Below are 25,177 nucleotides of genomic sequence, written 5' to 3' on the forward strand. Positions count from 1 at the left end.
CATTTAGTGGATAACAACCACCATGTTTTGTGTTAAGCGAGCTGAATTGACTCTTACACCAGTTTCCACTCAATATAAAGCAGTGTGTGTGTGTGTGTGTGTGTGTGTGTGTGTGTGTGTGTGTGTGTGTGTGTGTGTTTGCGTGTGTGTGTGTGTGTGTGTGTGTGCAAAGTAAAGCCCATCCTCCGTGTCCTTTAAAGACTGACATTAACAATTTGCCAGGATACACACAGACATTCATATTAATAACACCTTAACTTATATCACACCTTTCAAGAGCTTTACAGTAAACATTTGAGAATAAAAGTCAGAATAAAAATCCAAAATATTAAACAAGATAAACTGGGGTTAAGTTCTTATTCCACAATCATTTCTAAATGTAAACAATTTAAATAACATTAATTCTCATCTTAAGATGTTTTTAACCAGGACTATTCTCCTTCCTGTATTTAATAGATTGGCATTTTGTTTTCATCAGAGAGTCATACATCGTTCAGTATTTCTCTCTTCTAGGCACTTTGTTAATGATGTGTGTGTGTGTGTGTGTGTGTGTGTGTGTGTGTGTGTGTGTGTGTGTGTGTGTGTGTGTGCGTGTGTGTGTGTGACGGCTGAAATTTGCAGTTAGCACAAGCTGGTACCTTTTTTTATTAGCTTTTATTTCAGCAGCTTTTGTGTCACTAGGTTTCACAAATATCTGCAGGACGTTCTGTGTTAGTTATAAAGCTGTTAGCCCAACAGTGCCTATAAAATTAATTTGTTGTTGTCTAATGTTTTATTGTTTTACAACTTTGAATCACAGCGCGTTAATGCAGCTTTTTGTTTTACACAGATCATCAGAGATGATTTAAATTAGGCACAAAAACAACAATGTCCTCAGAAGGTGCTTAAAACAGTAACATTAAATGCCAACAAACACACCCCAATCTGGAATCTTTTGACCATATACATTTGAGATACACCCTCATGCATATTTGAAAAGCTGATAATCAAAAATATTATTATATGGTTTCCTTTGTTCACAAATATTGCTGATGTAACCTTTAACTGCATCAGAGATCAAAACTCAAACACCTGATCGAAGTATTAAAGTAGTAAAAGCGATCTAGTTAGCTGCAGAGACACAAATGGGCCTACAGCCTTTAGCAAGTGTTGGCATAAAACCTACAACCAGACGCTTATCAATTATAGAATATTGATGTTAATTTTTCAAATCTGCTCCCAAAGTCCATCTGTGGCATTTCTCTGCTTTCCTTCGTCCTCTCCGAATGTTACACCTGCCTCAGTTCACATGTTTTGTTTAATCCAAAACACCTGCTTCCTCATTTCCTTTCCTTTCCTCCTGCTCTCCGTCCCTCACTCTCTCGCTTTCACCCTCCTTCCTTCCTGCCCACTTTGTCCCCTTCGTGACCTCTGTCCCACTCTCACTTTCACACCATTTCTCCGGCTCTTTTCAGGACGCTTGTCATTTTTCTTGTGGTTTTCTCACGCCAGCTAAGGATATGAAAGAATTGTTTTGTGTTTATGGGAGAATAGGAATGGGAGGGATGTGAACTGAGAGAGAGGAGAGATAAAGGGAAAGAAGGAGAGAAGGAGGTTGATGTTTGTTGTGGTAGTCAGATTGTTTGATTTCAGTTTGGAGTTTATAGGAGCTTGAAGGAAATATTGGACTTTAGTTTGGAAGAGTGGGATGGAGAAGTGTAGACATGGGGATACAGCGCTGATAGGTTTTGTTTACAGGATGGACATAACATTATTATCATCACGAGAGGTGAAGTAGAAAACTCAGAGCTATGAATGGAGGGGTTAAAGAAAAGATGCATCCCTCAGGGCATCATTATTAGAGCTTTTAAAGGTGAATTTGTACTCGCTGTGTAATTAAAGTTACATGTTGGACGAAGCAGGTGTGCAGTAAGGAGGAAAGATTAAGCAGAAAATGGATTAAAGCCTCAGGCTTGTTCCTACGGAATGTGCAAATCTTCAAAAGCAGCTCACAAATCAGTCATTTCCTAAAACAGCTTGGCACTGTCGTTTTTCACACAAGCAAATAGTGCATGTGTAGGGAACTATTTTCAGGAGTGGATTAATACACATTCAGTGCAAAAGTAAGTGTTAACGGCAGCACGAGGCTGCAGCATTGACTGAAAATAAAGTGCTCATGTTCATGGTAATGAAATGAACATGTCGCTCAGTGAAACGCTGTGACTCATTAATGTGTTGTTTTGTAGTTTTCAAACAACAATGGAGCTAATGGCAAATAAGAAAAAGCTATAAAAGGCTTCAGATACTCAGACAGTATGACTGACAAGCAGAAAACAAAACAGAACAAGTGAAAACAACTGAAAAAACTATTCAACAATTTTACAATTTGAGATCAATGCATGCCAGACAATAAAAATGTAAACAAGTATTAAAATGAATTAAAATAAACCGAGTAAAACAGCATGAAATGATGAATAAAATAACAATAAAAAAGAATACAGTTATACAATAACATAAGTGATTAAACAATAAAATGTGATAAAAATATGTTATTAAATACAGTAAAAATAAGAAAAGAAAATGATATAAACAAATTATATAAACCATTCTTAATCAAAAGTATGCTGGATAGGTAGAATACAATATTAACATTTATGTAAGATTTATGTTTACGACAGTTAAAAACATGTTTTTATGTAGTAAATCATTTCCAGAACAGCAGATTACAGAGAACACTCTCTACAACTTTTTTTCCCCAAGCTTCATGTAGCTTCAGGAAATAATTTCAAAACAAATTGTAGTGCAAAGTGCAAAAAAACAGAAACACAGTAGTCCTTATTCAGGACTTTCTGAAAACAAGGAGCGGACTGTTGAGAATATTTTAAGCTTCGGTAGGAGGTCTCATAGTATTTATTTATCAACGGATCTCAGACTTTAAAGAAGGAAACAGTGGGCATCATTCGTTTGAATTTGTTTTGTTTTGTTCAACATCAAATTCTGGGTCCTGTGATTCCGTAAAGCATATTTCCTTGTGTTTCATTGTTTTAAAAACACAATATCTGAGGAATTTCTCGTTCTATCACTTTTATTTTATTTTGAAAAGACTCCCCCCAGATTAAACAAACTATAAAGTCTATAAAGAAACACACATACAGACAGAAGTTGTGATGAATGGGCAGTCTGTACTCCCAACAGTCACACATCGGACTTCATATTGTGTGTGTGTGTGTGTGTGTGTGTGTGTGTGTGTGTGTGTGTGTGTGTGTGTGTGTGGGAAATGTGCATAGTAAAATGAGCGCTTTGATGATAGATGGAGCAGATTGTACATTTTTCTTTCCCACAATCAATCAACAGCTCTCACAGCCGTCTGCCGGCTTCAATAGGAACTGCTTTTAGTCTGTTTCTCCATCCTTCCGGTTTTCTCCCTCTCTGTCCTCCACGTTTCCTCCCTCATTCTCTCACCTTGTCCTCTCTTTTTTAATGTCTTTCATCTTAATCCCTTCTCACACTCCTCCTTTCTCTATTTCCTCCCTCCCTGTCTCTTCACTCCACTCATTTCTTTTTCTCTCTTTCTGAAATACTTCCTGCCTCTTGATTCTCCCAGTATTGTTCGCTGTGTGTGTATGTGTGTGTTTGTACCTACAGTACCAAAAGTGTGTGGGAACTCAGCTATTATTATAGTAGGTGAGTCTGTACTGTGTGTGTGTGTGTGTGTGTGTGTGTGTGTGTGTGTGTGTCTGTGTGTGTGGGAACAGAGACATGTCTTTATGTATTAGGTGTGTTTTAACTGTATCGTTTGTGTGTGTGTGTGTGTGTGTGTGTGTGTGTGTGTGTGTGTGTGTGTGTGTGTTTTGTGGGTAGGAACTGTTTAATAGAAACTGTTTTCCTGTTTTGATGTTGACAAACCTACAGACAGACAGATTCCTATCTGCTGCTTTGTCGCCTTCTTTATGGCTGTGCCACTGTTTGACTTTTATCAGGTATTGTGTATGTGCCTTTTGTATGCGGTATGCTTATTTGTGTGTGCGTGTGCGTGTGCGTGTGCGTGTGCGTGTGTGTGTGTGTGTGACAGACAGAAAGGGGGGAATAAAAATAAATGTAAGAGAAACAAAGCTTTCTTTAGTTTAAACAAACCCCACAACAGGAAGCCATGTGTGAATGACACAGCGATATTAGGAGCCAGGAAGTGAAGGTGATGGAGTCACCATGGTGACAGGGTTCCCAAGACCTGGTCACGACGACGACAGGGGTCAAGCCTTGTTTACGGCCCGCTCATGAGAAACACAGAGGTCGACAGTTGTGCAAGACCTATAAAGTTACAAATGAGGGCAAAGAAAGCGTGAATGTGACACAATGCTAGTGCTCCAAGATGTACACCATGTATCTGCATGAGTGTCTCTCTCCATGTTTCTTGTCCTTTCTCTACTATCGACTAACTAATAATAAAGGCAAAAAATAATCTTTAAAAAAAAACATGAGTGCCTGGCGTGCATACTTATCTTGTAAAACACCTCATATTGAACTTACCTGTGTTCCTGGCAGACTTGTGTCCCTACATTTAGGTTAAATATCCCACTGGCCCCACAGCTCTTTGTTTTGGACCAATTTTTTTCGTTTGTTCGAAATATGTTTAGTGATAGAAAACGTATAATATAATATAAAAATATAATTCCGATAATGCAATTTTGCAACGTTTTCACAAAATCCTCTAAAAAAAAGAAGTCATCATTGTTCTGATCAGACGCTTGCTGAAACAGTTTTAAAGGGAGAAAAAAAATCCTACAGCAATAAAATCGATGCTTGGGATTCAGAGGGAGTTAAAGGCGTGAAGTGCTTCTGCTTGTCAATGTTACATTCAGGCCTGGCACACCAAGCATTTTGTCTACCATATTCTGCAAAGGTGTCTGCCTCCAATGACATCATTTAAACAGATGGGAAAATACCCAGCTTAATCTCAAAATGAAAGAGTTGTAATTTAGCACTTTTTAATGATGCAGTACAAGTTTATCATTAGAAATCATGTTGGTGACTTAAACAACTGCGTCACGGTCTGTGAGAGCTCTACAGACCATAATTTGTGCCATAGAGAAATGTTTGCAACAGCGAGTCTCTGAAAATCTCACATGCTGACAACATCACACTCAAGGACGCCGGCTGTGTTGAGTCATTCATTTCCCTGAATTTGCAAACCAAATGAGCTTTGTGTCTCTTCTTATAGGCTGTCCTGGATGTAGTGCGTCAGTCAGCAACTACGTCACACCTCAGACTCTATATTCAGAAACTTACCAGATCTAAAGGTCTCCTAATTGCTCTCTGCAGGAGGTGGGGACAGTTTACAAAAGGTCTTGATAATTAGATATCATGGCACTCAGTTATTGATGTTCGTGTGATTACAGAGGTGTGTAAATGAAAATGCATTTAAAATTAATAATAGCCTATTATCATCTCAATCAAGTTCGCTGCCATCAACTCGCTCTCGCTCTCCAGCTTTCTTCCGTCTTTCCATCTCTTCTTCTGCTCTCTGAGGAATGTAATATCAGTGGCATCTTCCTCATATTGATCTGCAGTAATAGGTAACCCACTGTCTCTCCTCCTTTGTGATTACAATAGATTTAATAAAAAATCAGCTGGGATTATGGCTTGAAATCGTTTGAAGGTCAACTTTAGCTTTTTACACAGAAGGAAACAAACACACAAAAACCTTTTTAGAAATGTGAGATGAGAAATACACCGCCGAAATCTGTGAATTAATCAACCACTGATTAAGATTTGATAAAATAAACGTTTTTAATAAAGAATACATATTAATTCCTTTGAGCTACAGTATGGTCGGATGTAAAGTGTTCACTGCCAGAAGTGTTTTGGACGGTTAATAAATCTTTTTCTGCCTTAACCTGGTGGCCCCTGCCCAAATTAGCCTCTAGATATCTGGTGCAATAAATACAATGGGCATTGCCCCATTTAAATACAATACATTAATATATATATTCTCTCATTTTCACCACTTTGTTTGAGGCATACTTAAACCTCTCAATTTTGTTCAAAGCTGTATTTGCCAAACTTTAAGCAGATAATTATTTGAGGAGGCTGGAGTCATAATCAGACGGGCTCCATGAGAAGATACTTTCAGTGTCTGTCTTTCTTTTCTCTGTATGCAAAGGATAATGGCATTTAATTAAGCGTCAGGTTGACAGTGAGACGATGATAAAGTCCTGATTTGATTATCTCTGATTCAGCTGACTTCACTCAGCTAGAAGACCGTCTGCCTCCTTCTCATCTCCTCCTTCTTCCTCTCAGCAGCTCAACCATAGACCGAGCTCCAAACGTTTCATACATAATAATAATCATAGCTCCGTTTTATATGCGTTTACCACCTTATTTTTAAACTTTTTATTTATTTGCATTAAGTGAACTACACATTCTTAATTCATTGTCACAAACATTCCACAAGTTAACCCCTTTGGCCGATATACATACAGTATATTCTTTATATTTGTCCTTGCCTTTGTTTTTTGAAAACACCCATAGATTTGACTCAGATATGAATCAGCTTTTGCTCACCCACTGGCTTTAACTACTTTACTGTAACAGGTGTACAACTGCCACCGCACTAGGCCCTGATTGGCTGACGACACTTTGTCATTCAAATTAGGCAAACCTGCTGATGTTGGGGCGTTCTGCAAGAAAGTATTTGACAATGTCAATACCAAATCCAGGCTCAGTTATAATTAGTTTATTATAATCAGTATTTAACTGTCAAATATGAAAAATAATCCAATATTTTTTGATTTTTCAAAGGTAAATGGTGTCTCTGATGATGTGAGTAAGTTTGTTAAAGTTGTAGGCTGTGAGCCGTAGGGTTGCTGGTTTAAGTCACCGACCCGACCTAAAAAAATGGAGTGTGACTGCTACTTGGAGAGGTCCCACTTCACCTCCTGCCCTGCCGTGGTGCCCTTGAGCAAGGCACTGGACATCCCCCTTCCCCCCTCACTCCCATTGCTCCCCGGGCGCTGTCCTATGAGCTGCCCACTGCTCCTAGTAGTAGACTCCTGGTACTAGGATGGGTTAAAAGCAGAGAAGAAATTTCACTGTGTGTGCTGTGTGCAAAGTTTCTGCATGTGTGACCATTAACAAAAGGGTTTCATCTGTCCGATTCTATAAAATTTAAAGCGTGTGTCTCCTGCCCTGACTGAGGAATTAATTAAGAACTGGTTTGGTTGATGACAGATTTGGTTGATGACAGATTTGTGGGTATTACTCTGGTAATATTAAAGGCTATTGACAGCTTGTGTACTGAGCCGTGTTTTTGCATCCTGGGTGTGTCTGTGTGTCAGCTAAAGATACATAGTTATTTCCATTTTTCCATTTGAGAACCTGTCATGCGGCTTGTGTGTTTTTAATCCTCACCTTGTTTCCGGCAGTTAAAGCTCAAATAATAAAATGTGTGCTCAGTAAAAAAAGTCACATGCACATAACAGTGTAGAGTAGTTTAAGGTCAAGTGCAATTCATTCATTTCAGATTGTGGATATTCTTTAATATTTTTAATGCTCAATAGAGGCTTTAAAAGAGGTTATGTGGAGGGCCTTGTTTGTCGTATGGTTAAAGCGCATGACACATAACCGCAACGTCCTGGGTTCAAATCTGACCTTGGGACCTTTTTTGCATGTCAATCCCTTCCCCCTCTCCCCCATTTCTACACTTTCCTCTGACAAATAAAAAATAGTCTTTCACAAAAAGAGAGGTTATTTTTTCTATTTGTATGTTTTAGCTATTAGCCCGCATCACTTTCAGTTACTGTTTATGAACTCCAGTTTCCAAGTTCATAAGTTTTAATGAATATATTTAAGTCCTAGCAGTGAGAAATGACATCAAATTACATTTCTGTCAAAATGCATTTATGAGCCCATCGCCAAACTACTGTTTGTGAAGTTTCTTTCTGTTTCTCACAAAAGCCCAAGAAAGTTGATAACTGAGCAGCTAACCAGCACACAGGTCCTTTGTGTGATAATCCATGGTGAATGTTCACACATAGACGTTCAATAATTCTGAGTTAAAACCTCTGTTTGTTTCTCCTTTTCCCTTTGCGTTTGTTTTCAGTTGGGAAAAGTCAGCCTCAGGTCAACGCTTGAGTAACTGAAGCGACAACACAAACACAGCGGTTAATTTATGCTGCTATGTATTTAGGAATAAACACATAGAAAATATAATCAACAGATAAAAGCAATGAATAGATATCCAGATACAAAAAGAGCCTGCACTACAAGAAATAACAAGAAAGACAGCTCTTATAACACACACAATCAACAATAGCATGACAACAAAGAAGAAATAGCATAACAACACATTCTTAGTCCTGGTGAATTGTGGATATTAAGACATATAAGACAATAAGACAATCTCCCCTAGATGTTGTCTCTAATGGTTCGGCTGGTTTTTAATGTGATGTAAGTACGGAGTGGTGGACGAGCCATATTGTGTAATATCTTGAAGACGAGACACAGTCTACCGTATTCAACAATGTTTGCCCACCTTAGAAGATTATACTAAAACTAGTAGAATGTACAAACAGACAGTGCGTGATGTGTGGGACGATCATTGCGGTCATGAACATTTTGGCAGCATTGGTGGACATGCAGTTCCTTGTAAATTAGAAATGAACGAGGTTGAATCTAACATTTCGTGCCACCTTTTTAACATGCGACATGAAGGACAGATTTAAGTCGATTAGTGATGCCAAGGTATTTAAACTTAAACACGATCTGTAGTTTTTTTTTTCCAGAGACTGTGATGTCTGGTTCCTGTGTTAAGTTTGTCTGTCTGTCAGCAGGATTACAGGAAAACTAACGTCCCAATTGTATTACATTTGGTGGAAAGGGGGGAGCATGGGCTAAGGAAGAACCCATTACATTTTGGAGCAGATCCGAATCACGGGGCGGATACAAAAATTACTTTTTATGTCAGTGCTCCCCACTCTCTTCAGTTAACAACAATTATAAATTATGTTCAAATTAAGATCACTACAGCCGGATATTTAATTTTGCTTGCTTAAAGTGAACAACGCTGTCTTTTAACCAGTCAGCTACATATAAACCTGTCACAGCTAATTCCATTTATTAGCCACACAGTGATTAATCTGAAGTTTTGCTTTGGTAGAAACATAAAAACTGACTACGCCAACCTGCGAGTCACTGGTGGCCTCTGCTGACAGACTACAGATGAACATTATATCTGGTGCAGATGTGTTTATTGTCCCTATCAAAGAAAGAAGGAAATGAAGAAAAAAATACAATAACATCATACTGTTGTTTTTATCTTAAAGTCTGATTCAAAATATATATATATATAAAATATATCAAAAATAATTAAATTGAATTAAAACCATTCAAGTAAAAATTGATGCCTCTCACTCCTACAATTTGGATGTTACTTGCACCCCCTTGTGGATGACAGAAAAACTTCATGGTCAAATCTTAGTTGTTTATTGGTTATATTTAGGCATCGGTCTCAATGTGGCTGAAAATCCCTGGATTAAGAGTTCACACTTCTGTGTCTGTAACACATATCTGTCTGTCTCTCTGTCTGTGTGCAGGGCTTCCAGAGCAGTACTACAGTCTGACATGGTTCCTCAGTCCGGTCCTCGGCCTCATGTTCACTCCGCTGATCGGCTCTGCCAGCGACCGCTGCACTCTGCGATGGGGCCGGAGGAGACCGTTCATCCTGGCTCTCTGTATCGGGACACTGATTGGAGTAGCACTGTTTCTGAATGGATCGCTGATAGGTGGGTGTTTCATTCATATTCCTTAAATGTGAAGTTAAATATACGTAAAGTATGTGTGTCAGGGTGGAGGAGAGAACTAGGGAACTGTCACTGAATCCTGTTACTGCATCGCAAAATAAATGAGTTTGAGCCTTCGCCTGGCTACAATCAGTACAGTCTGGACGGGACACCCCTTATAGCCTAAATGTGCTTCAGGTACCACCCACTCTCTGAAGACGCCTTGAGAATTTATACGGTTTCTTTACATCTTATTTATGCAGGTTTAGCTTCCCCTAGATTCTTGTCCCCGTACAGAGACTGACGTTACGCTCAGTCTGACCCGCAGCTTATTACGTCATCCAAATGTCATTCCAAGGACACGTTCAACCAATCCAATCAATCAAATGGATCAGTTGTCAATCATGCCACACAGATATTGATCCCTGGTCTAATACATCGGCGACTTGTAATGTCATTAACCATGGCTTTCTAAACACATGTAAACATACACACACAGAGCGACAACAGCAGCATGATCATCAGTGTGTCATCAGCGTGTCGTTGAATTTATTGACGCTGACAAACGTTTAAGCTGGTTTAGACCTCACATATTTATCATTACATCCTTCTTGTGCACACGTGAAATCTTAAATATACCATTATAATTTTGAGTTTTAAAAGTCTGTTGCCATTCTTTTCAGTTTTGAAGTTGTGGCTTACGAATTTAAATCCAAGTCAAATCAGGCAAAAGGAAGTCAACCACATGAGGCTTTATTGGAGTTTTCATTATTATTGATTAATTGGTGTACAGGACGCTTGTGCTCAATTACGATTGCCCTTGTGATCTGAATTGTAGGGATGTACGATTGATTTATCAGTCGCTAATATAGTATCTTGATTTATTGTCCTTGTATAATTTAATTTAAGTATATAATTACGTTTTATAATGAGAAGCCTTTTCTTAAAATAGCACAATGTATAAACATGGAAAGTATTACAGTGTTACTGTTAGACACTGTAACAAAGAATGTCATAATTATGGCTCTTCTAATGTTCTACAATTTGTTTTACAAAAATCATAGGAAGTGTACTGTTATCGGGTACCACCTTAATATTGCCCACAACAGTCTTAAATTACCATATTGGTGCATCCAACCCACTTCGGGCTGAAACTAATGATTATTCTCATCAAAATAGATATTTTTTCTGTGCATCGACTAATTGTTGCGCTAATAGAGTGTACCAGATCCATGTTAAAATACGGACCAAATGCGTGAAACTTTCCAGTGTAACAATAGCCGAGACAAAGTAAAATGAATTGTCAAAGGTGCAAGAACAAGAAAAAGAGCTGTGTGAACTGTTTTCTGTCAGCAGATTCTATTCACTTCTATTCAATTCTTCTGCACAGAGGTTGGCACTCAGGTCGTTTTAGGGCACCGGGGTGTGTGTGTGTGGTTGTGTGGTTGTGTGTGAGCACCTTGCCAGAAGGGTTAAAATGGGAAAAGACCAGTGACCTGTATCTGTGTGGGAGAAACAAGAGAATAAGAGAAAGTGTACGTTTCCATGGTTGTGTATATATATGAATGTGTGTGAATAACACAGGGTGACATGGGAAAACTGTGGTAACCTGAGTGTGTGTGTGTGTGTGTGTGTGTGTGTGTGTGTGTGTGTGTGTGTGTGTGTGTGTGTGTGTGTGTGTGTGTGTTGACATGGGAACACAGGAGCAGGCAGTTCACAGGGAAATGCTTCCTGTTTGCTTCCCCCTTTCCACCAATCACAATTCACTTCCTGTCTGTCTGCCTGGCTAGTGAGTAGTGCTTCTCCATTGTCCCCCACCGTACACACACTAACACTCACACACTCACACTGCTGTTCTTTCTATGGACGTTTGTTTCCCCGACGTTTAATTGATATCATTTTGTAAAGTCATGCTGCGTCACGCTGTGCTCCCTCTCTCCCTCTCTCTTTTTCTGTCACACACACACACACACATGCACTCATAGGCTACTAAAGCTTTCCCATGTCCCATGTTGTTTAATACATTCATACAATTTCACCCTTAGGCCCTCGAGCGGTGCGAGGGCAGGACCAGGTCACAAATGAAATGAGACACACAAGGTTACACACATCATGCAAAGCAGTATGGGAAATGTGCAGTGACCCATTTGTATATGTCTTTTTGTTTGTGTTGTTCGACTCACTAATCACCGATTGATCACATGTGCAGCTCTGACCAGGGTCACATCAGTGTAACAATTTCAGATGTTCCTTTTAGAAATGTCCTACTTTAATATTGTTAAAACAATTACACATATTTATTATTTTTGTACATGTGCTATTAATATTAATGTTTGGTGCTATTAATATTAATGTTTGGTGGGAAATATTTGTTCTATGTTGTATTTCGGGTGAACAATTCCCAAGCCTACGTCTATCACATGTTTTAAATATAAACGTCTAAAAATGCTTATGTTACAAGAAGAATGATCTTTTTGATCAAATAAAAGGTTTCGGATGTATCACATGTGGTCTGCCTTCCACATCTCTTTCTGTTATCAAACAGCTTTAATTGTCAGTTTGTTAGTTTTATAATATATTATATATATATATATATATATATATATATATATAATATATTTTATAATTAAAACCTTTTGTCCATTTATGTCTTTTTCTGTTAGGTTTGTCGATGGGTGACGAGCAGGGGAGACAACCGATAGGAATTGTTCTTACTGTGCTGGGAGTGGTGGTGTTGGACTTTAGTGCTGACGCAACCGAGGGACCAATCAGAGCGTACCTGCTAGACGTGGCGAACACCGACGAACAAGACATGGCGCTCAACATCCACGCTGCCTCAGCAGGTACTGATAACATCTGACACACACATAACTTTTACAGGGTTTAAACATGCCAATGGTAGGTTTAATGCACATAAATATATAATATCATAATAATATAATTTGTGGTCCTTCCAATAACAACAGATATAATATGTCTAAAACATATAAAAACAAAACATAAACTAGCACTGAGAGAGAAAATGAGATCAGACACAATCCTCTCCTGCTTCTGTCGCTAAACTTTTGTCCATGTGGACAGGTCTTGGTGGCGCGGTCGGCTACGCCCTTGGAGGTTTAGACTGGACGCACACTTTCCTTGGAGCAGCCTTCAAGTCTCAGGAGCAGATCCTCTTCTTCTTCGCTGCCATCCTCTTCTCCGTCTCTGTGGTGTTACATCTCTTCAGCATTGAGGAGCAGCATTACTCGCCCCAACATGACAGGCTGGACCAGGTACAGTGTGTGTGTGTGTGTGTGTGTGTGTGTGTGTGTGTGAGAGTGTGTGTGTGAGTGTGAGTGTGTGTGTGTGCGCACTGTAAAATTAAATTTGAGTAAAAAAAAAAAAAAAAAAACCCTAAGACTTTGGTTTTCTGCCCCCTACCAGGAGAGTCCAGATCGCACCAAACCGCAATCTTTGGCCAATGGCAGGACTGGACTTCTCGCCCCCAAGCTGGAATTGATTGGAGAGGATGAAACGATAGACAGCTACGACCTCTATGACCCCTACGGGGACGACCTGTCAGAGCGTGGAGATATGGACATGGACTTTCTAGAGATGGAGCTTGTGAGAAGTAAGTTCACAGACTTGCTTATTTAGCTGAATCTAAATGACACTTTTCCCTTTCAAATCCAAAGAAATTTGGAAAAGTTGTGGGATGTGAATATCGTTGTTTCCGGTGACACTTAGATGCATAACAGTTTCTTAAGACCTGAACAACCAGAGCTCCTTTTACAGGTTGCAAAAAGTGAGGCACCTCACTGCCTTTTTTTTGTAGAAGCCTACATTTTTTTAAAAAGGCAGCTTGCTCTGTCTTTTTAGAAATGTGTTGCTAGGAAACCACCTTTTTTATTTATCCAAAGTATGAAAAGAAAACATCAGATTCACGCTCATACAGATGAAGCATTGAGAAAATAAAACAAAAAGCAGAGCCAACCGAATCAATCAGACAATTTGAAACACTACAAATCTAACGTAAAATAAATAAATGATGCTTCGGTCGCTGTCGGCCATTGACTGTTATGAACGTTGTCATCACTACTGCATTGCATTGTGAGATATTTATGCCGCCATAGTGTCCAGCGTTTGCGTACTGTAATATTTCACCCAAAAAAGTATGCAATTTGCGTATATTTTGTTTCATACTTTTGTTTCGGAGATACAAATAAATCTCATGTACTGTTTTAGCGTACCAAATAGCATAATATTATAGAATTTCGGACTTTGCCATTTTCTCTGAATTCATCACATATAAACTAATCGGCCATCTCCTCGTCTGTCTTCAGGTAAAAGTGACAGTGTTCTCGCCATGGCAGACTCCACTCTCAATCACCTGGACCACGATGCATTGTTCCTGTGCCACCTAGAGCCGTCCATCTTTGCTGACCGCCTCTCATCCTATCACAGCTCGCCTCCTACGACTGGTAATTTATTCAATCCCAATCGCAGCACTCCGCCACCTCGGTTCGGCAACATCAGACGCAGCAGCAGCGCAGGAAGCCAGGACCTGCTCCAAACCAACAAACACCAAACAAACACTACCACCCCCAGGATTTCCCGCCTCTCGGCTTTCTTGCAGGAAATGGAAAATGATGACGGTCAGGAGGCGTTGCTGAACAACCAGCTCAATGAGCAGCGGACACTGAATGGACGGCTGTTAGCCAGCGTCACTAATCCTGATAGAGCTAGCACGAACAAGCTGAGCTCTAAAGGACAGGCTCATCGCGTTGGAATGGTCAAAGGTTGGTATTCTCATGTTATATTTCACTCTGATCAAATAAATATTTTTTTATAGAAATCTTAATTATTAATCAATTATACAGTTTTTATGTATTTCTATTTTAACTGCTATTATAGAATACTTTAACATTATTTATACTACTTGTTTGGGACTTTATATTGAATTAATCCTAATGATTACAGAAACACATTTGAAATATTTAATTGGTTATTTTTAAGTGAGAGGTCTTTTAAAGCCACGACAAAAGTGTACTTTAGGGCAACCCTAAAGGGGATTGGAGATGTCTTCACCTATCCTAACCTATAAACTGTCAAATCAAATCAAATCAAATCAAATCAAATAAAATAAAATCAAATAAAATCAAATCAAGTGTATTTATATAGCCCAATATCACAAATTATACATTTGTCTCAGTGTGCTTTACAGACTGTACAGGTTACGACACCCTCTGTCCTTAGACCCTCGCATCGCACAAGGAAAAACTTCCTAAAAGAAACCCCATAATTAAAGGGGGAAAAATGGAAGAAACCTCAGGGAGAGCAACTGAGGAGGGATCCCTCTCCCAGGACGGACAGACGTGCAATAGATATCGTGTGTACAGGATAAACAACATAGTACAAATACAACATTTGACAGAAATGATGTTGTGTTGGAAAAGAGAAAGTTTGGATGAATCCAGGAAAATGTCAATAAGGCTTCCCGGTGTCCAGCAGGACCAGGGCAGCAGGCGCAGCCACGATTCATGATCCTGACGTAAACTTTATCAGTGGCAACCTGCCACATGAGAGACACAGAAACTCCGGGGATGATACCCCGGATGCTGTGTTAGTAACATACATTTACATAAATGCATACAGATAGAGAGAGAGAAGAAGAGAGGGAGGGGAGGAGAGAGGAAGAGAAGGAGAGCAGGGAGGTGTCCCCCGGCAGTCTAAGCCTATAGCAGCATATCTAGGGGCTGATCCAAGGCCCAAATCCAAGACCCAAGTCACTGAATGTTAATCTGTAATCTGTCTCTTGTTCCAGCTGCCAGTACTGGAGCCCCTATGCGACAGTCACGTCACCGTCACATCTTCTACCGCCAGCCGTCCTGCACCTTCTCCTACTACGGTCGAGTGGGGAGCCAACGCTACCGCCGGGCCCACGCCGCTTATCTCATCAAGCCGTCTCGCAGCATGAATGACCTGTACGAAGTGGAGGCCAGACACAGGAGGAGGCACAGACAGAGCAACAGGCACCGCAGCGGAAACACCAACTCCTCCAGCGGAGAAACAGATAGTGAAGAGGGAGAGGTGAGGAGGAATTTACTCACCTGTAATCATGAAAACAATCTAGACCCTTCATTTCTTTCCGTTACGTTAAGTGTCTCTGTTTAGGTGGATATCGTCTGATCTTGTCTCCTGTCTTTAGGTTGAGACCACCGTGCGTCTGCTTTGGCTCTCCATGCTGAAGATGCCTCCGGAGCTGCTGCGTCTGTGTGCCTGTCACCTGCTCACCTGGTTTTCCATCATTGCTGAAGCCGTCTTCTTCACTGACTTCATGGGACAAGTTATCTATCATGGAGATCCCACCGTACGTGAAACAGCATTTAAACAAACACAGACATTCCCCTTAAGTTCAATTATTGGCGTGAAGGCTTCAGAAAGAGAAGAACAATACAAAACATAACGAAATTAATCATTTTTACATACGCATTACATCATCTGTGTTATCTAAAGTATTAGAAAACAGCTCCAAAATTGAGGACATAAACAAATAAATCAAAACCCAATAACATCATTTCAGATATTTGTTCAACCGTGTGTAAATGTGTTTTCGTGAAAAATCCAAAATGATTGCTGGTTTAGGTATTTGTAAAAAATAAGTAAAAAACCTTTTCAACAGTCTTGTTTCCTCTTTCTCCTTTTCTTTTCTTTTCTTTTCGACTTTGTCTCTTATTCTGATATTTTCATGTGTCATTGTCGACAGCAGGTTCAAGCTGAATGAAACTCTGCCCCTACCTTAGTGAATCCACAGCTCAGTTATAAAAACTAACCCTGTTTTTATCTTTCTCAGGCTCCTGTTAACTCTACTTTGTTGGAGGATTATAACAAAGGAGTTCAGATGGGATGCTGGGGACTGGTTATATATGCCATGACTGCTGCTACATGCTCAGGTAAACACAAGAACATAGGAATGCACATTTTTTCATTCGGTCGCTAACTGTCTCTCTGGCTGTAAAGTGCACTTTCGTTCGTCTTGACATTAAACTCTGTACTAACCAATAAACTGATCTACCTTTCCAGCTATCCTTCAGAAGTACCTTGACAACTTTGACCTGAGCATTAAGGTCATCTACATCATGGGAACGCTTGCATTTTCCATAGGTATGAACCACATACACACATAAAGTCATAAATAAGAACAAAATCATTCAGAGCAGCTAATAAGTAAATATTCTCCTTTTTTTTTCCTCCCTAGGAACTGCTGTCATGGCAATCTTCCCTAATGTGTATGTTTCCATGGTGATGATCAGCAGCATGGGCATCATCTCGATGAGCATCTCCTACTGTCCGTATGCTCTGCTGGGACAGTATCACGAAATAAAAGAGGTACAGACATATTAATCTTGAGAAAAACGTGTTTGTTTGCTTTAATATGTAATGTTAATGTCCAGGGACTGCAGACTGCACATCTTATATCACAACTAGAAGGTCACTCGGAGAGCACAAACCTCCACCAAGGCCGTTTCCATAAGTGAAAGATTATTTGTGTGTCTGCCCCGTGATTCAGATCTGTTTCAAAATTAAGTGGTTCCTTCCTTGGCCCATGCTACACCCTTCCACCATGTTTCATGACAATTGGGCCAGTAGTTTTTCCGTATGATGTTAACTAATGTGTACTGCCCCAGAGAAATGATTTAGCTCAGTCCCATACTAACAGACAAAACAAAAGCCTAAATTAATATTTTCCAATATGTAGCTTTCATTAACTGTAACTGTCTCTGTATCTCCTGCAGTACATCAGACACAGTCCTGGTAACTCCCGAAGAGGCTTTGGCATCGACTGTGCTATCTTATCCTGCCAGGTGAGTGTTCATATAGCCTAATGAAATCTTTGACGCATTGTCTTATATGTATATTATAGCATGCTGAAAAGACTATGTTGTTATTTAATCATTTGTCATTTTACAGGTGTACATCAGTCAGATCTTGGTGGCCTCAGCTCTGGGTGCTGTAGTGGAGGCTGTTGGCAGTGTTCGTGTCATTCCCATGGTGGCCTCTGGGGGCTCCCTCTTAGGATTCTTCACCGCCCTCTTCCTGGTCATTTACCCAACTCCAAACCACGGGTGAGAATACCGCCTGGTATTATTTGCTGTAATTAAATTAAATTGTTTGACATTTTAGGAAAATATACTTATTACTTTTTTAGAAGGACCATACGACACATGTCTTTACGATTAATATGACGCTATCTTAACTTAACAGTTAAACAGTTAACCTGAATGTACAAAGGTAACAAATCCACCTTCTAGCACCTCTAAAGCTCAGTTGTTGTGACTGTTTCCAGTAGTTATGCTAAACTAAGCTAACCGGCTCTTGGCAAGAAAGCGCATAAGTATATTTTCCAAACTGTCAAATTTTCCCTTTACGCCCAAAATACAGTTCTAACAGTTGTGATTTTCATTATGATTGACAGGAACGGGGAATCGGCCAAAGCTTCGAAACGGTCTTTGACAAAGCCGGAAAATTCCAAGAGCAACGAAGTGGCAGTTACCGTGGTGACAGAGAAACCTAGCTTCCTGAAACTCAACAAGAAGGGCAAGGCCACCACCTCCACCACTTCCTGCCACACGGAGAATGAGTCTGCTCTGTGAGTGGTTGGCTTAAGTCAACTGACACATTGCTGCAGAAACAATTAAATTCACTTTTTAAACGATCGAGGAGGGCAGCTGGCGAACGTTTGGTCCACTCTTGGTGTCTGTTCTTGTTTTGACAGACCTTTTCTGATTCGCTGTGTCTTGATTTGCTGAAGACTAAAGAAAAACTAAATCTGACGTGGGGACCAGTGTCGCACCAGACTAACTCACCCAACAAAAAAAATGCATTCTGGTCCCTGTGCTGTTTCAGCCATTATAGATAATCCATCCACTTAGCCCTCAAGGACATTTGATCTGATCTGTCAGGGTCTTCCAGAAGTGAGTAATCCATTGGTCACGGTTTTAAGGAGAGGTTGTCTCTGTTTCTCAGGGCCTCTAGGAGGTACTACTGAGCAGCCACCTGGACAGGAAACTTCAGGGGATTTACACACATACATACACACACACACGCACACCTCTTCATCTGGGGTCAACACAATCGAATGAATACATGAATAATGAACGTTGTTGATGAACATTAGTTCCTGGAAGCTACAATCGTTCCAAAATGGTGAAAATTGTTCTTCCTCGCTGTGGAATTGGCTCGATTAAATCTTTGCCAAGATGATGTGGCCGAGATCGACAAGAGTGTCTGTGTCTGCGGACGTTTTCACCAAAATAAACCCAATAACTCACTCGAATTTGCTGGACATTTACAGCACTCTGCAACAGTAGCTTTAAGACTATAGACTTCTGGAAGTGGCATTTCTGAAACTAAGAGCCCAAAGCCTGGTTCTTTGGGGAAATATTTGATCTTGAGTCCCCGGATTGATTGCAAATGTGTGTTTCTTTCACCCTCCTCCACATGGCTGGAGTACTAAAGTCTTTAATTTAGCCTTCAAAGTTGACACTATGCTCTGCTCAGAAGTTGCTTGTATATTGAAGGTCAAGAATACAGAGCGCAAATGCAATATGTGCAGTATACAGGGCATTACAATCCCAAATATTATTTTCATGATTTATTGAGGGCCCAGAATGCTGCTTCTGTTTGTTTTGAATAATCTACACTAGCCTACATGCTGCATGTTGGAGGAGCAGAGAAGAGACAAACCAAACACCAGAGAAGAAGAGAAGACAGATGTGGAGTTGTTCTCTCTCTCTCTACTTATACTCTCTAAAAGAAAAATGTTTTTTTGAAAATGCAGTTGGCACAATGTTTGTCACTAACTGACATTAGCTGAGCCATCGTCTGAAAGAGTGTTAAACAGCATTCAATTAGAAAAGCCTTGTTTTTAAATCCTCTTGAGTCTGGAATGGGACACAAGAATATTAGAATGGATCCTGGATATATTGAAAGAAAAATATATAATAAGAGAGGCAAAATAAACCTTCTAGGCTTGGGAACTAGTAGCCTATATTACGTGAGCCTCGGTGGAGGATTTACGCCTTACTCCTGGTTTAGTTGTCTTGGTTCCACTGTACTGGGCCAAATATAAGTAAAATATAGTATTTTAAATGCTCATTACATCTGTGTGTTGTACGCTGAATGGATATTTAGAAGAGGATAGAGGGATAAGAGGAGGACTGGAGAAATGTTTTCATTTTAAAAAATATATTCAAATATTCAGCATACTGAGTGGTATTGATCTTCTCATCTGTGTACGTCCCAAAATGCCAAAATATGCTTTTAAATGTTTGAACTTAAGCAAAATTTGACATGTTACAAATTTGGAAATACATGTCTTAACTTGATCTAAAATAAGACAATGGAGGCCGTTTTAAAAAGTTTTAATGTCCTTGTAAACTTAAAATTCTAATCACATCAAAGTCAACATAGTCTTGAAAACTAGAACTTTACCGATAGTTCACTTGGAAAAAATCCAACATTGCCTCCTGAAAAACTACAAAATATCAAGAAAAATTTGACCAAATTACAAAATAAAGATACTCCATGCTGCATCAGATGTTAATGGTGGATGAGGAAGTACAACGGTTAGCTTTAGAGTTACTTCAACCGTGTTAACATTTATACACAGTGATAAGATTAATGTGCTAATCACAAATACATTTTAATAAATACACAAGGTGTGGAAAATGAAACTAAACTTGTATTATTACTGAATGATATTGAGTGTAGACCGATAAGGTTAAATAATCTAGGAATGTTTCAACAGCTGACAATGCTGGACGTAAAAAAAAAAAATACAAAATACTTGTAGTAAGAAAGAAAAAATGAACGGTTTAAGATTTTACTGTGTCTTTTTTGTTTTCCGACTAATCAGATCCTTTGTGGCAATAATGGCGTCTGTTAATCAGCTGGGGAGGGGCTGTGTGAGGGTCGTGTAGGCAGAGCAGGGTTGTTTGTGCTGGTGAAGTCCGGGAGTTTCTTCCCTACATCTGTCAGGGTCAAAGGCTGTGGATTTGGGTCAGTTTTCCTTTCAACGCAATCAGCATAAACATGCAAATTGAAAGGAAGCGAAATGTAAATTGCAGTGAGTTCATTTAATGGTGGAAGAACAACTTATTTTAGCGTGTATAACAACATTTAACGGAGAAGCTTATTTTTACTTTTGGTTTTAAGAAGAGAATTCACTCACTGATGAATGGCTGACAGAATAGATTCCTTCCATAATTTCAGGTACATTCGGTCAGTCCCAGAGCGGGGTAGAGAGAGAGTATTGCCTTTCTGGGTTGATCACCCCTTTGGTGCTGGGACATAAAAAGCAGGGATGACAAAAGACGAGGAGGTACAGACGCCAGAGTTTTGAACGGCTTCTGTAACCACTAGGGCAATACAATATTCTGGATTAACTAATGGACACACAACTTCAGTTTAATGACAAACATAAAGATAAAAAAAAGTTTGGGGTTTGGGAGGTTTGCATGTGACAACAGCAATATGCATGTGTGGAACACCAAAGTATGACTCTGTACAAATCACTCAAGCTCTTTTCTTTATTGTCCTAATAGGTCAGGTTTGTATTTCCTAATGCATGGCTGGATGTTTGTGTGTTTTTGTTTTAAAATGTGTAAAGAAAAACCAACATGTACTCTTTAAGCTGAAGAATTGTGCTCGGTCTAGGGTCAGTACACGCTCAACAAGCTTGTGACTTTCTAAAATGTTTGCACATTTATGAGCAACACTCTTTGGTAAATGTGCAGGCGAGAGACTCCAGGCCTCAAATACTTGAAGTGCAACTTGAGTGTTTCTTTTCCAAGGTAGTGGGAAATCTTTGAATTTAGTTTTCTTTCGTTCTTAATGTCCCAAGCCATTATTTACCGCAGACTCTGGAATGTTCAGACAGCAGCATGGCCTGCTGGGAGATTGAGTTCTTACCTTTGATTCCATCTTGTGACTTAAATGTTAAAAACAAAGTCAATGAATGTGAAGTGATTTCAGCAGAAATAATTTTTGTTTTGATGTTCGACAAGCCTGACATTGCACAGAACTTGCACATAATAAGTTAAGAAAAAACAAAAACAGTAGAAGCGTGTTGCAAAAGGAAGAAAACAAATAACTTTTGATATTTATTTTTTTGAGCTTTCTTGTCTATAAAGGACACTTTTCACTTAGTTTCCAAAAGAAAAAATTAAAGCTGTTCTATTTGCTGTTACGGGAGATGTTACAGGTGTGTGTGCGTGTGAGTGTGTATGAGAGAGTAGTCATCTCAGATCTACTCACATGTAAAGCCAGAGTGTGTTAAAAATGTCATCTCAGTGTTTGTTTTGGGTTCTTGTTCTCTGTTCTTTGCAATCACCTGGTTTACACTGAACTCTGGAATCGATGGCTGCAATACCGAAAGGTTATTTACGAGTCTTTATTGTCTCTGTTCTGGTGATTTAACTCATCTAGAAAATGTCCTTTTTTGTCTCTGTTTGAATTGTAAGGCAGAGCCACACATGTAGAGTTTGACCTTTGCACTTTTTCAGTGGCAGCCATGTTGGCTCCACCTTCCTGATCATTGAATGAATGTGGTGACGCGGTGAGCAGTCAGTGGCAGCAGTCAGTGGCAGCAGTCGTCAGTGGCAGCAGTCAGTGGCAGCAGTCAGTGGCAGCAGCGCGGCGACCATAAAGTTAGTCCAACCTGGCCAGACTCAGTGTGTGTGTTTGTGTGTGTGGCTCTGCCTCTGGTGAACTGTGTGTTAATGACGGAGGAGAGATGCCTATATACTTTGATCCTCACAGAGATTAAATCAAGAAGAATACTTAAAGAATGGGAAAGCAAGTATGCGCAGTGTACTATATATAATATGCCTTGTTATTTGAAAAAAAAGATGTAAATATACATATTTCTCTTAGTTTCTTCTTTTTTTGCTGCTATAAAAAAGATGATTATTTTTGTTAGTAGTTTTGTTTTCTATATAAAGACTGTATATATCTCTATGTTCTGTAAATATGCTTGAGCCTTCATAAGTAGGACTCTGGATGAACACTGTATGGAACGCACCTTTAAAATCTCTTCAGAATTAAACCAACAATGACTCCTTTCATTATTTAACACTTCAAAACATGTGAGAACAATAAGGGACTTACGGCACACCAAAGAACTCTAGATGTATTATTAATACTTCCACGTATCTATTTAAACATTTTCTGCCGGTGGAAGGGTGAGCAGATTTTCTTGTGTCTGCTTCGTCAGACTCTCCTGCCAACGAGAAGAACAAATCAGAGTTATGGTATAAGAAACTCAGATCATGTCATGACAAGCTCCACACACATTATTTCTGTAGTGAAACTCAATTATAATCACATAACACACAGCTTGGCTTCTTAAAAGTTGCAGTAAATATACAGTTATACACTTCAACACTAAACCATACACTTGTACAACTTCAAAATTAGATGACAATAGGGAGGCAAACATTACATAACATTTAGTTTTGTTTCACTTTATTTTTAGATAATAATTTTCAGCATATCTAAATGCAGTGTTTTTGGCACTTAGGTAATATCTTCAAAATATCTGGTCTGATTTCATTATTAGCGCTCTACACAATTTATTTGAATGGAAAGAGGATTTAGGTGTAAATGTATTATGAGAAGATGCAGAATTTATTACCAGGGAATGTTGAGAATTGGCTATTTCCCCGTCATTACAGATTTATAATTCCATTGATTTTATCCAAAGATCTGAACAACGTCTGTCAATTTCATTTATAGTATTATTGCATGTTAGCTGATGCAAGAATTATTCATTTAAATGAGCTCCTATGAAATATTGGTCACAGAAAACAATCTCCAGGCACTCTGAGGCAGAGCAAAGACAAAAGTTAATTTAGTCAGGAATAATGGTTCAAAACTCTTTCAACATCGCAAGGTCTTCAATGGAAATAAATTAAACAAATAGTCTGCTGTGATGTGTTCAGTACTGCAGGGGTTAAGTAATACATTCTTTCATATCTATGGAGAGTTTGAGTGTAACAGGTCATCTTCCATAGGACTGCTGATGAAGTAACCAGCTGGTCTGTAGTTTCAGGGCGACTTCAACATTTTCTTTTGTTTTTCGGGGCAAAAGCATCTTTAAAGCTTTAAAGCAGCCGACTGGTTTCCCATGATGCCGTGTGGTGGTCAGACCGCTGAGAGAGGAGAGGAACATCAGAAAACTTTGATCCTGCTGAATCAGATTTCTCTCTCTCACTCAGAGTCACAGCCCCTCTCTCTTTCCATACAAGGAAACCAGAGAAGGAACCTGAAACTGCTGTGTGTGTGTGTGTGTGTGTGTGTGTGTGTGTGTGTGTGTGTGTGTGTGTGTGTGTGTGTGTGTGTGTGTGTGTGTGTCCTACCAAGCCTCATCATGTGACCGCAGGACCAGCTGATGTTAAGTGCGTGTGTGTGTGTGTGATGTACTTATGCAGAGGTATGAAGTTACAGGGCCAGAACATTAGGTTACATTACGTTAAGTGAACTGTAATGACCTGTCGCTGTAATGACTCTGGAGGATTTAAAGGGAAATACAACTTAATTTAATGACTCTTATTCCTGCAATGACGCTTTGTTTCACATCAGTGAAACTGAACAGCTCTTCTCTAATATGTTATAAATAAAAACATTTGGAGAATGAAGCCTTTCCACTTCTTAGTTTAGTTGACTACAGCTGAAGTCCATGTTGGGTAATATTGTGAATGTTGGTTGAATATTTCACTTTTTGAGGTTTTATGGAGTAGAAGACATTATCTATGTCAACGTTTTCAATTCCGTCTTGAGATAAAATATTATTATTATTTGCTATTTGGATTTTATTCTGAAAGATTAAAAAACAGCACACACAGATTTGCACAGGTCACCTTTCTTATATTTAACTGTGTAGGAGCAACAGCTACATGATCGCAAACTGTAAAATTATAAAATGATTACAAAGTATATATTTGATTTGTTACCACGTCTGTTTTATTTTCATTTACTGTTACATATTACCCAGGTGAGACACTGCTGTGGTGAGACACTGTCCTCTGGTGGAACAAATCAGACGAGCTCTGTAGATCTGATTCAAGCTGTTTTTACTTCTTTCTGTTATACACAATTATTTGTTGTAATTTTTAGCTGTTTACATCATTACATTTTTTGAGAGTTACACTGAATACAACAGAAGCAAAATATTGTGTCTCGGTGAATCCCAGCTGTTAAATCTGCAGAAAAACCTCTACTTGTGCTACAGCAGCAAATACAATTTCTTTATTTACACAGGTTTTAAAAAGAAAGATAACTTGTTAAATACATTTAACAAATCATCAAGTTGTTAAAAATTTGAAAAGTAGAAAAGTAGATGACAGTGAAGAAATTAAGAAAGTCTAAAGTTATCCTTTTAA

At 39.2% G+C, this 25,177-nt stretch overlaps 1 protein-coding gene across 2 annotated transcripts in view; it reads left to right on the forward strand.

Annotated features, from left to right (window-relative positions):
* Positions 1-22,846, forward strand: part of slc45a4a (solute carrier family 45 member 4a) — a 50,055-nt gene extending 27,209 nt beyond the window's left edge. Inside the window, exons 4-16 of one of the 2 annotated variants that reach the window (XM_029442710.1) lie at positions 9,570-9,758; positions 12,419-12,598; positions 12,837-13,027; positions 13,179-13,365; positions 14,078-14,533; positions 15,559-15,824; positions 15,943-16,104; positions 16,588-16,687; positions 16,818-16,898; positions 16,993-17,123; positions 17,531-17,599; positions 17,706-17,860; positions 18,211-22,846. In XM_029442710.1, the coding sequence (XP_029298570.1) occupies positions 9,570-9,758; positions 12,419-12,598; positions 12,837-13,027; positions 13,179-13,365; positions 14,078-14,533; positions 15,559-15,824; positions 15,943-16,104; positions 16,588-16,687; positions 16,818-16,898; positions 16,993-17,123; positions 17,531-17,599; positions 17,706-17,860; positions 18,211-18,388 (2,345 nt within the window). In that variant the 3' untranslated portion in view covers positions 18,389-22,846. The remainder of the gene's footprint in view (positions 1-9,569; positions 9,759-12,418; positions 12,599-12,836; positions 13,028-13,178; positions 13,366-14,077; positions 14,534-15,558; positions 15,825-15,942; positions 16,105-16,587; positions 16,688-16,817; positions 16,899-16,992; positions 17,124-17,530; positions 17,600-17,705; positions 17,861-18,210) is intronic. The other variant, XM_029442711.1, reaches the window with a different exon arrangement.
* Positions 22,847-25,177: the final 2,331 nt, after the last annotated feature.

The sequence above is a fragment of the Cottoperca gobio genome, chromosome 11 (genome assembly GCF_900634415.1).
Source record: "Cottoperca gobio chromosome 11, fCotGob3.1, whole genome shotgun sequence".
Classification (NCBI taxonomy): domain Eukaryota; kingdom Metazoa; phylum Chordata; class Actinopteri; order Perciformes; family Bovichtidae; genus Cottoperca; species Cottoperca gobio.